The sequence below is a fragment of the Terrapene carolina genome, unplaced genomic scaffold (assembly GCF_002925995.2).
Source record: "Terrapene carolina triunguis isolate 2854851 unplaced genomic scaffold, T_m_triunguis-2.0 Scaffold62, whole genome shotgun sequence".
NCBI classification, from domain to species: domain Eukaryota; kingdom Metazoa; phylum Chordata; order Testudines; family Emydidae; genus Terrapene; species Terrapene triunguis.
Genome location: NW_020664413.1, coordinates 61,706,623 through 61,718,594, shown reverse-complemented (window position 1 = coordinate 61,718,594; position 11,972 = coordinate 61,706,623). Strand labels below are relative to the sequence as shown.

Sequence of the window (11,972 nt, the reverse complement as noted above, 5' to 3'; positions counted from 1 at the left end):
TACATAAATTAGAAGGAATCGGGTACCTTACTTTATGTGTCTAAGTGATCGCATGAGGACCCCCACGGGTCCATGTTAGTGGATCCCAGTGCAAGGTTGGGCCCTTTGTCCTTAATTACATTGCAGCCATTAAGCCAGAAGTAATTCTGGTGTATTCTAAACGTGATTTCTCAAATGTTGTAAAATTTATATCATCATTTGCATTGCAGTCATGCCTTGGAGCACCAGTTACAGACCAGGAGCCAGGTGCTGTACAAACGCACAGGACGAAAGGTGGCCCCTGTCCCAAAGAGCTTACAAACTAAATATAAGACAAGAGAGAATGGAGGGCTGCAAACTAGAGGCATTAAAATTAAATGGGCCAAAATTTGTTGGAGGTATGACAAGTTTGATCTTAAGTGGCTTCCTCTCTCACAAAGGCCCCCTATCACAGAGATTTGAGGGGAATGGAGCTGGATGCAAAAGTTCGTGTTTTGCTGTTGGAGCTGCCGGGTAAGAAAACAGTCAGAAAATTAGAGACCTGTTTACCCACAAGCAAATATCAATGCCAACAGCATTAATTTCCACAGATATCAGTCTCCAAAGTGTGTCTGGCTGCCTGGAGCTGGTTCGCCCCAGGAGCCCTGGAGGTATTGAAGAAACAATGTATTGTTGTTAAGTTTTGTGATGCAGTTTCTTTTTTGGGGAAGGGTTATGGCACACAGCAGGAGAGTGTGCTCTCTCCTTTAATATCGCTAACTAGAGTCAATTCGTGAAGCAGAGCCCTTTCCTTCTAATCAGGCATTAGCGTCTCATCTGGGATGCCCAAAAGAGGGGATTGCCTGTCTGCTGTTTGTGACTGGTGTGTATAGTGTAAAATAATCAAGTTACTCTAAGAACATACCCAGAGGTAGGGTCACTGATTCCTCCTCCAACAGGAAGCTGACCTGCAAGGCCCCAACATCTGCTATGAATGGCCAGCAGGGCAACAATACCATTCTCTGATTCAGGTCCTCTTACCTGCTGCTCCAGCCATGTGCTCATCCACGCTGAGCAGCAGCTCCCATGCTGCAGGCTGAATGTCCCCATACATCTCCTCTGTGAGGATAGGAGCTGCCTTGATTAACAGTGACAAAGGCGCTGGGGACAGGCTCATTACCTACAGAAAATGAAAGTGTATTCCATAGCAGAGTTGAGTAAACTATTGTTAGCAAATAACATATTCACTGATTTTGCCCTTTTATCTGATCATGAATTATCCACAGTCTCTGCTTTTAGCTAATTAAATTAACCTGATATGAACATATCATACTCATATGTGAGCATATTTCAGCTTACATGCTGTTTGCTACCTATTCATCTTGACTATCTGCTGTTTGTTAATTGTGATGTAAAACTGGTTCCCTAAGCCCTGTGCCATTGTTGCTGCTCCCTGACTCAGTGACTGAAACTTTGATAAGCTAGAAGGGAAAGCAAAGCTTTTTCAAGATGGCAGCACCCACGTTGCTATAAATATTCACACAAGTCTTCACAAACTGCTACTGCAGCAAATTCACAACTGGTATCTAAACACTTGCTTTTTTTTACTGATATTATTTGAGGTATTAGAATACCCAGATACTTAAAGGCAGGGCCGGATTAACTCTCCTGTGGGCCCGGGGTTATTAGATTTTGTGGGGCCCCTGTATAGAAGTCTTTTTCCTAATTTAAAACAAAATGATCACAATTATGGCATCGAGGCTATTAACGCTATACTAAACTTGCCTTTTAATTAACATAAAGCCGTTCTGTGGTTACATTTCAGTCTTAAAACATGTAGAATATAGTTAAGTTAATTCAAAAGAGCCTACTTCTTACCTTAGAACAGTTGTTATATTAGTTTCTTTCTGGGAGGGAGTTTGGGTGCAGGAGGGGGCTCCAGGCTGGGGCAGAGTGTTGGGGTGCAGCAGAGGGTGAGAGGTGCGGGCTCTGGGAGGGAGTTTGGTGCAGGAGGGGATCTTGACCTGGGGCAGAGGGTTGGGGTGCAGGATGGGGTTCGAGGTGCAGGCTCTGGCTGGGAGTCACTTACCACAGGCAGCTCCTGGCCGGTGGCACAGCTGGCTGCTGGCACTTCTCTGTGCGCCCCTCGGGGAAGGTGGACAGTGTGTCTCTGTACGCTGCCTGCGCCCGCAAGCGGCGCCCCTGAAGCTCCCATGGGCCGGTTCCCAGCCCATGGGAGCTGCGGGGACAGTGCTGGGGGCGGGGGCAGCGCGCAGAGCCACCTCCCGCCATGAGCCGCAGAGACCTGCCAGCAGTTGGCCGCTTCTGGGAGCAACATGGGGCCATGGAATGCAGGCAGTCTGCTTGAGCCCTGCTGCGCCGGGGCCCCGGGCTGCAGCCCCTAAAGCTCCTGCGCTAATTGGGCTCTGCTTAAAGGCATAGACTCTAACTTCCTTTCCTTTTCCATTGTTACTTTAGTTTATTAATGGGATTAGAATTTGCATGTATTTAATGAAATCTTTGGGTGGGATTCTTTTAACTGCTGCTCCAGCTCACTCTTTGGCACATCCTACCCATTTTGGGGATGCCATTTACTTCCACGGGTATTATTCAGGAGTAGTCACGCACTCCAATAATTCCCACCCTGTGCACAGGCTCAAGGTTCCACAATCCTTTCTCCTCTCCCTGCAAATCCTCCTAAAGGGAAAGGCAGAACCTACCCTAATCAGCATGTCACTGTGGTAGGTGATATAGCCAGTACCTGGTGTCTGATGTATTTCAACATTCCAGAGTCCTTCTTTCCTTCCAAGTTGATATCCATTACTCTCTTCTTCAGAGATGGAGTTCTCAGGCATGATTTGTCCGAGCACTGAAAAAGAAATGAAGTTGTTATCTGACAATCTCTGAGACACCTAGTTTGTAAAGCCAGGGAATCTAATTCAAGTGGATTCTGAAGCCACGGTTCTGAAGCTGTCCATATAAGTCCTTTTGTTCTGGCAGTGCTAGCAGCCAGTGAGATGGCATAAGTAACCCTAATTCTGAAGGGTTTTGTAAAAAAATCTATTTTAATGTTAATTTCCTTAACAAGATCAAGGCAACAGCCAATAAGCCAAGTCAGAAATGTGAATGTGTTCCCTGAAAGTGCCCCAGAACACTCTAATCAAAAGGTTACAAGGGTGTGCATTTTAGAACACAAGTGTTTTAAGAAGGTTAAAAATCAAGAGTCCACAAATTCCAATCTAAAGCCCTCCTAGCCAGGGAGTTTGCAACCCACTGCACTAATCCATCAACTGTTCTATTCCTCTAAGGGAAATGTAAGCAATAGGTACCTGGACATGAATTTACGGCTGCCTGAAAGTCAAACCAAGCTGATTATCATGTAGCCCATGTGACAACGAGAAACGGGATTTACCAGCAAACCTACTGTTGCCAGCCATGATATGTTCAATATCCAGAGCACCACAGTTTCTCCAGCATATTGTGTGGCTTTAGACTTTCCTTCTAATGGTGGTAACCTATCAACTAACACAGGGGTTCTCAACCTGGGGGGTCGTGACCCCCAAGGAGGTTGCAAACCGGTGTCAAGCATTGCAACCATCCTGAGCGTCTCTTATTGCTAAATGAGAGCATAGTTTCAGCTAGATCCTGGCTAGATGATGGGGAGTTGCCAGAATGGTCACAGTATGAAAAAGTTTGAGAACCGCTGAGCTAACACATAGAAATAAATGGATTAGATAGAAATAAATGGCATTAGTTTTTTTTCCTATGTAAAGATCCCCATCTTTGTGTGTGTGTGCACAGATGCCTTATTGCCCAGTGACCATTTCTTTATCCCTATTGTTTGATAGCCTTTACTCTTAAGGCAAGGGCCATGAAATGGTATAGCTTACCATTTTGCACTGAAATTCAGTGTTGGAGCTGAAGTAACACCCAGGAGTGCAGAATAAGCTCTTTAGCTACTGCTCATTTACTCTGCCAGGTGCTCAACTCAGGCCTTTCAGCTGGCAAAGGTGACAATTCTAGAGGTTGCTTCCTTTCCTCGGGGCTTAACTGCAGCATTGCAGTTTGCGTCAGACGATATGAACATATGAACACAGTTTAGTGTTCTGAAGAGCAGCGTTTCTGCATTCTTTAATTTGTTTCCTCTCTGCTTTGTTCCATATCAATATATCCATTTATTCAAGTGGACAGGCAACTAATCACCTATTCTGTGATAGGGAAATGTTATGAACTTGCAGAGCAAAAATTTTCACCCACAGGGATGCTGAAATCTTTGCCCTGATGAGATTATGAAGTGAATTTAACAGTGTCAAGGACACAAATACTTCTGCTTCCAATTAAGGGGATATTATTACCACTTGAACATTTGAATGACTCCTACAAGACTCCCATATCACATGTATTCAGAAAATCTGCATCTGGTCTGTTTCAGCTCAGGAATATATAAATATCAGCTAGTTATGGCCCTGAATGACCCACGTACTTCAGCATGTGCCATACTTTAAGCACAAAAGTAGTTCAATTGAAGCCAATGAGACGGTCAAAGGTTTAAAATTTGTCACAAGCTTAGGTACCTTGCTGAACTGGGGCTATAGTTTGGGAGGTATTTACTGGCCTTCTCACCTCCTTCTGCTTTTTGCCTCTTGCCACATTGTTCAGCACATTGTTTTCCCGGAGCGAGTCCACGGTGTCGCCGTACAGCAGTTTGATGGCTCGGACCAGGCGAGCACAGGAGCGGCTGTGGTGGAGGTAGCAGTGCGGGTGGCAGTAATCAATGTGGGTACATATGAAACTCTGCTGGTTGCACAGCAGGATCATGACCTGGAACCCAAAGAGGGGAGGGGTGAGTTACTCAAAGTTACTCAAAATAACTATATAGGGCGGAGGGATGGATAGCTCAGTGGTTTGAACATTGGCCTGCTAAACCCAGGGTTGTGAGTTCAATTCTTGAGGGGGCCACTTAGGGATCTGGGGCAAAATCAGTACTTAGTCCTGCTAGTGAAGGCAGGGGGCTGGACTCAATAACCTTTCAGGGTCCCTTTCAGTTCTATGAGATATATTATTATTATTTAGGAGCACTAGTTTGGCGGTGGGAGAATGCCCAAGACGACCAGCGTTCCCCTCATTTCATGTAAAGACTGTTTTGTCACTGACACCAGTGAAATAAAAGGGGAAGGCCAGGGTTAGAAACTGTCAAATAGTTGACCATCATTAAACACCGGCAGCCCCACCACAGTTTTGAGTCGGTTCCTTTCAGGGAGGGGAGCATTAGGGCATCCCCTCTTCCCAAAATAGGAATAAACCCAGCTCCCTAAATTGACATCTGAGATGGAACCTCTTAGGAGCTCCCTGCAGCTGCTGCCTCTGAAGGGTAGGAGCAGCTCCTGCAGCACGTGGGCACTGGAGGGCACCTTCAGATCCTGCACTGTGGGACAAGACAGGCACTACTGAAACCCCTCTTTACCCCAAGTACTTAGCAGTGAAATACTCAAAGCCAACGGGGGGGGAAGGGTGGGCAAAGGGACCCCCACCCCCCACTCATTTGCCTGCTAGAGAGGAGGTGCTGTGCATTAACAAACCCCCTGCCCCAGCACTGCCAACCCCAAACATTCAAAAATCATGAGTCAGGCCCCCAGAAATTGTGAGATGGACTCAAAAATCATGCGTTTTTAAATTATCTATATTCTAATTTGCTTTTCAGCTTTTTACCTCACTTCTGTTGATGTCAATAAGGAGCAACTCCACTAAAGTCAGTATATTTACACCAATGTAAAACTGGAGTGAGATCAGAATCTCATTGCTTGCTGCGGGTCAAAGTCCGTTCCCTTACTCGTGTTGAGCAGTAACTTACTCCACCAGTTGTGGCAATAAGAATACCAGAATTTGGCCTTACACAAGTTGTAGGGCGAAATGAATACCAACGCGGTTGTGTACAGAAAAGGGCTTGAACCTGGTGTTCCCTTTGAAAAAAATTTTAATGACTGTTAAATGAAGCAGGTTTACTCAGATAGTCTGGTTTTTTTTACCCTGGTTTTATTCCACAGAGCAACAATATCTCCTGCTTATTAGAGACGTTGATCACTGCGTGACATTAATTGCAGTACACACTCCTTAAAATTCTCCAGGCTTTCATCTATGTATACTAAATACCAGACAGGTACAGTCACAGAAATATTCTTAGCTCCCTCTGATCTATACCCTACATTGATGAGTGTGTCTACCCTCCCATAACGGGAAAATGTGCTACTGTCCTCTACACCTTGCTGGCCAGATGCACATGATCAAGTCGTCCACCAATGACTGCACCTTTTAGTGTCTCATAATACTAGGAGTCAAACAAATGAACTGACATTTCTAAGGTGGGTGTGACCATAACTGGTACTACAGCAGTGCCTGGCAGCGAGGATGGACTAGTCGTTAGGGACCAGCCTAGGACTGGGGATGCCTGGGTTCAATTTCCTGGGAGATTTTGAGCAAGTCACTTGGGTCTGTCTAAGTCTCAGCTCCCCACCTGCAACATAGGGATAATAGCATGGTTGTGTTGTGAGGATAAATACATGGAAGACGGTGAGACGCTCAGCTGCTATGGCCATGGGGGCTATATAACTCAGGTGAATCCTGTCGTCTTTTTAAGTGAATTTACAATTTGCAAAGGTACCCAGATTAGGAACTCTTAAGGTAGAGAGATAGGGCCCAACTGAGATTGCAGCTCTATTGTGTTAAGTGCTGTACACACACATATCAAGGGGTGATCCCAGGCCAAAGAGCTTAACATCTAAATAAAGGAGACAGACAAATGGTGGGAGAAAAGAAGTATTCTCTCCATTTTTCAGATGGGGAGCAGCCACTCTTTAACGGCTGCAGCCTACAGACACTTTAAAACCTTAATGCTATGCTAACTAAGCATGAATCGTGAACAGTTTACCACTAGTGTATCATAATTATTCATTTTGAACCCTGAAAATGCTAGGTCTGAGAGCATCACGAGGGACCGGTACTTACATGAAGCCACGACATGTTCCGATGGTAATTCTCCTCTGTGCCTGTGTTACTCAGCACTTCAGGCTCAATGCTGGGCTCACTTGCACTCCAAGGGCTCCCTTCTTCAAAAGAAAAATACCCCAAAATGTGGTGGTTTTCACCGCTACCCATGTGTTTAAAAGCTAGGGAAGGTGCTTGTAAGCCAGGCCAGCCTTGCTGAGACCAATCACAGTACACAGAACCTGCTGTATTACATAGGGTGACTTTGGAACCCTCCTCCCCCTTGCCATCAGCTGGACTGGCAACTACGAGCACCATTCACAGTCACTGTTAATTTGCCAACTAGTCAGTGGTGAACATTGTTCCCTTTTTTGGGAGAGGGGAGGGAGTAAAAACAATGGAAACAAATTCCTTGCATCACTAAGATGCTGCAAATTGTTGGTTCAATGATCTGGGCTCTGTGGTTAAAACCATCAACAAAAATCCAACCTGAAGTGGAATCAGACTGCTGCTGTTGCCACCACCAGGCAATGTCACCGTTACGTGCCCAGGAGAAGACACTAATATAAATGAGGATGAAAGGGGAAAAAAATCCACACTCTATGCACGCTAATTCTAGAGAACTAGGGCAAGGGAGAGAGCTCTGACTTGTCACTGAGCTGATCCCAGTGTTTCCAGCAGCCACTTATTGCCTAGGGGTCTTCCATAATGCCCACGTTTTAGAACTGAAGTTGCTTTTGGAAACATTTTACCATAAATATCACTAAGGGTGGCTCTGGCTTAACTCAGATTAGTCCTGTTTTCTTTTTCAAGTGAATTTATGATTTGCAAAGGTATCCAGATTAGGAACTAGCTCTCCTATTCATCCACAAGAGAGGTACAACATGGGCAAAGCAGACAGGGTCAGAAGGGTCTCTGAGGTTGGGAGATTAGTTCAGCCTCAGTCTTTATCCAATCCTTGACATCTTTGTTGATGTCCCTATCACTTTGTGCCAATTGTGATGTGGAGACCATTTTGTTTCTATCAAATAAATGTATAAGGACTAATTTTTTGAAGACGGAGGCCATTATATATAAACTAATTTTACATTCTACATATATGAATAGATATCTATTACACTCTCAAATGACATATATGTCTGGAATATTATATGATATAATATAGACTATAAAATGTACACACATATAATATCATACAATATAAAATGTGCATGTATACATATACAATATCTACTATCACGGAAAATAAAATATCATATATAACAATGATATTTTATATATATATTACATATAATGGCATATATATAATATATATGATTTGTAAATGTCATATATTTGTATCATATGATTTTTGTGTGCGTGTACCTCCTCCTAAGCACAGCATGAATTTGGCTGGCAGTCTGGTAAATGCCAGTATTGTAAGAGTTCATACACTAGCACTGAGATTTAAATTGACAAACGTTGTGTGGAATAGAATTTACATTCCAGTGTGCACCAGTGGCACGATTTGAACTCTGGCCTTCCTGGGTGTTAGCTTATGCAATCCATGAAGAGGAAAAGACAGCTGCTTAACTCAGAGAGATGGAGATTTCTCCTACTCTAATGAATCTTTATATTTATTTATTGTTTCTGGACCTGCTTTAATCATTTCAGAATCTGGATGCTGCCTAGCAGCCCCGCTCCCTTTTTAGCCCATCTCATCTATGTTACCTATGTCAGTGACAGTGTCCCTGCTGTGGGACAGCTGCAGCTCCTCATTCTCAGACTCTGAGTCCTGCCGTGATAACTTGGTGCTCTTTAGGCTGCCGGCCCGGCGAATGCTGGACAAGGAACCCCCCTTCTTCACCCGGAAACTGCGGGTTCCTTTAATCTGGAGCAAGCGGGAGCCTCCTATCCTGATCTTCCTGCTGGGAACTGTATTAAAAGAATAAAAGAGGACTTTTTTCCCCTTAATTTTCCCCCATTTAAAAAAAATCCTAGCCCACCCTTCTCCCCCAACTCCTTATTGTCAGCCTATATTGCAGCACCTTTACTTCTGTCAAGGAAGATGGGAAAGAGGCTCCCTCCAAAGCCAGCACCAATGCAGTTCTATCAATCACTCAGTATGGGATGCTTTACAGAAATGTGCTCAGAATCTTCTTTCCTGGAGACATGTTACATCAGATCTGGGCTTGTTTATACTTGGGATTAACCCTGCTTTGACCACTGATGTCCAGCAAATGGGTAAACTGCACTGGTAGAAACTCCAAGCAAAGACAAGGAACACCACAACTGGCACTTATAGAGTTAATTCCTGCTTGAAACTCAAGTAGACTCAACTGGTGCCAACTGTGGCTTTCTTTGCTCACCACTGGAATTTGCACTGGTGCACATACAACAGCTGCTGTCCACCAGTGGTTGAATGCCAAGTGCAGACATGGCTTCTCTGACAAACCTATCCTCCTGCTGATTCAAGGTCTGCAAACCCAGATCTGCCCCTGTAGCAGGATCACCTAGTTCATTCACACAGCATTTATGACTGCAGATAGCTAGCCTGATTTGCCAGATTAGTAGTATAGTACGCGTTACTTCTTTGAAGTTATATTTGCATAAATCCCTGTCTTTGCATGATACTCTTCATCATTAGAATGCTTTAAAGGAAAAACAGCATGTAGTTCCTCTCCTCCAGACAAAGCAGCAGCTTTCAGGCACTAAAAATACATCTATTGACACTTTGTGTTTCTGATGAGCACAAACATGAAATGGTTCAATGTTCAAAGCACCGATCATTTGCATTTTATTCTCCTCTTATTTCAAAGGCAAAACAATGGCAGCACATGAGTCCAAATGTTGCAACACTCAGTCATTAAACTGTTGATCTATTCAGAGAAGAACATACAAGATCACCTTTCGGTGCACTGTATAGACTGGACTGGTGTACACTTTTTGGTATAAAATAGGTAAGAAAAATATATATATGTAATTATATTTGGACTTGAAAAATCAGTCTTCTGAGCCTTGAAAATCCCTCTGATTTCCCCAGCTTTATATCCTCCTACCCTCACCCACAAACCCATTTTGGTGGCTAACATCCTATTGATGGAAAAGGGCTGGATGGGTCTCCTTTTTGGAGCTAATCAGCACTGCTCATTAGTCAGGTGGACAGATCACTGTTGAGTGATTTGAGAATCTCCCTCCCAGTGTCTGAACTGAGACTCAACTCACAGCTGGCTAGATTCTGGTCAACCTCAGCACAGCTGGCTAGATTCCCCTGAAACGCACAGCTGTTTTGGCACACCTAGCCACATTTCATGAAGTCTGTAGAAACCTCTTAGCACACAATTAGTACATAAAACTTTCTGGGGGCTACTTGTTAATCTAAATTAGTATATCTATGCTTTGGACCTACCTGTAGGAGGTTAGACACAGTAAAATCGTAGTTTTTGCATAGATGTTAAGACAAACCTGCGGTTGACCATCAAGCAAAGTAATTATCACTCAAGAGGAGATGAAAGGAAATAAACGGATTAGTACTTGTCAAAGAGATTGGGGTAAAGAGGCCTGTCCTTTTGTCACTGCAGGTGAGAAAAATTTAGTTACAGTCACACAACAACAATTTTCAGCTAGACAATTATAGATTCAGAAAGACGCCTTTGCATCTGCTATGTTTTAGCCAAGGTAAATTCCCAGTAGAGCAGGCTGTAGTCAGAGCAAAGAACACTTTAAAAAAATAATATCTTGTATTTGGCTTAGCCTATTTCAGAACAAAATACGCAAAGCACTTTGCTAATGTATAAACGGAAACACAGTCTCTATATAGGGATCACTTTTCCCACCACTAAAATGCAGCTGCCTCTGGGTGCAACGTAGCAGCTTTGTAAAACGTGCACAGCAATACTACACCAAACCTTAGGGCAAGAAGTGAAGAAGGACGCCCATGCTTTACTGAAACTGCAGGGAGAATTTAGTTAAGCAGAATGAGCTGGAACTATTCTTGAGAGAAAAAAAGATTTTACATTGTATCCAAAAGTGTGCTGCACAGTAACCAGGCAGGGGCAAACCTAATTTCCATGTTACCACCACCACCATTTCTTGCAGCACCTAATGTTTTGAGGAGGCCTCCTGTTCACGTACTCTGCCAGCCCAATCTTGCTTTCCTCAGAAGATCTGATGGCATCACAGCACAAGGTGGTTGCAGGCAGTTGCTACTGAAGCCTTTTTAAAATTTAAAGTTGCAGCCACCTAGTTCATAAGGGACTTCTCATCCTGATTTATTTGGCAACGTCAAATTCTGGAGATTTGTGTGTTCTGGGGCTGCTAACAAGAGTCAAGAAGAAAAGGAAGTGGGTTATGTGAGAAATCTTCAAGATGACTCTTTGCAGCTTGATGGAAAGCTGCCTTCGCTATCAGGAGCTCTCCCATTCCACATGTTTTTGGAGGCAGTTTTACACATGATTCTTGGAAACGTTTCATGTATGAATGTATCTACTTGTGAATGGAATCACAGCTCAACCATGAGCGTGAATGCAATGCGGGCCTGACCCAAAGCCCTTCATAGTCAAGGGAAATCTCATGCTTGACTTCAAAGGCAAGCTATAACTGTGGATACCCTTGGATGGTCGGCATTGTTTAGCACCAAGTATAATTCCTCACAAGATCACAAACCATAAATCCCATCCATTTAAAAAAAACATTGTTACAGAATGTCTATATCTTTACATGTCTGTTATGAAAGAGATTTTAAACAGTTTACCTTGCAAATGTTCTAAAACACACAAACTGGACTGTCATTTACAGGTAACTGTCCAGAGCATTGAGTCTCTAATAGCAAATGTCAAGTAACTACTGACTGCATATTGTATTGCAACACTTGTACCATCATATAGTATGGGGATTTTGCATGAGATGGTTTTAAAATGGAAAACATTCTGCTGCCCTCAGCAAACACAGTGAGCTTGAGCGTTGCTTGTACAGTACGCAATACGTTGGTAATATTAACCTGCTAGCCATCAAGAGCCACATAGGTATGTGTTTTTCATGTGGTAGTAAAGAAC

General features: G+C 43.6%; 1 protein-coding gene across 2 annotated transcripts in view; it reads right to left on the bottom strand.

Annotated features, from left to right (window-relative positions):
• The window catches only part of UNC80 (unc-80 homolog, NALCN channel complex subunit), a 175,350-nt gene that overhangs the window by 72,184 nt on the left and 91,194 nt on the right, over nucleotides 1-11,972 (bottom strand). For both annotated transcript variants that reach the window (XM_026647781.1, XM_026647782.1), the window contains exons 27-30: nucleotides 6,961-7,061; nucleotides 4,582-4,779; nucleotides 2,720-2,827; nucleotides 1,000-1,138 (exon numbers count right to left, since the gene is read on the bottom strand). In XM_026647781.1, coding sequence (XP_026503566.1) covers nucleotides 1,000-1,138; nucleotides 2,720-2,827; nucleotides 4,582-4,779; nucleotides 6,961-7,061 — 546 coding nt within the window. The remainder of the gene's footprint in view (nucleotides 1-999; nucleotides 1,139-2,719; nucleotides 2,828-4,581; nucleotides 4,780-6,960; nucleotides 7,062-11,972) is intronic.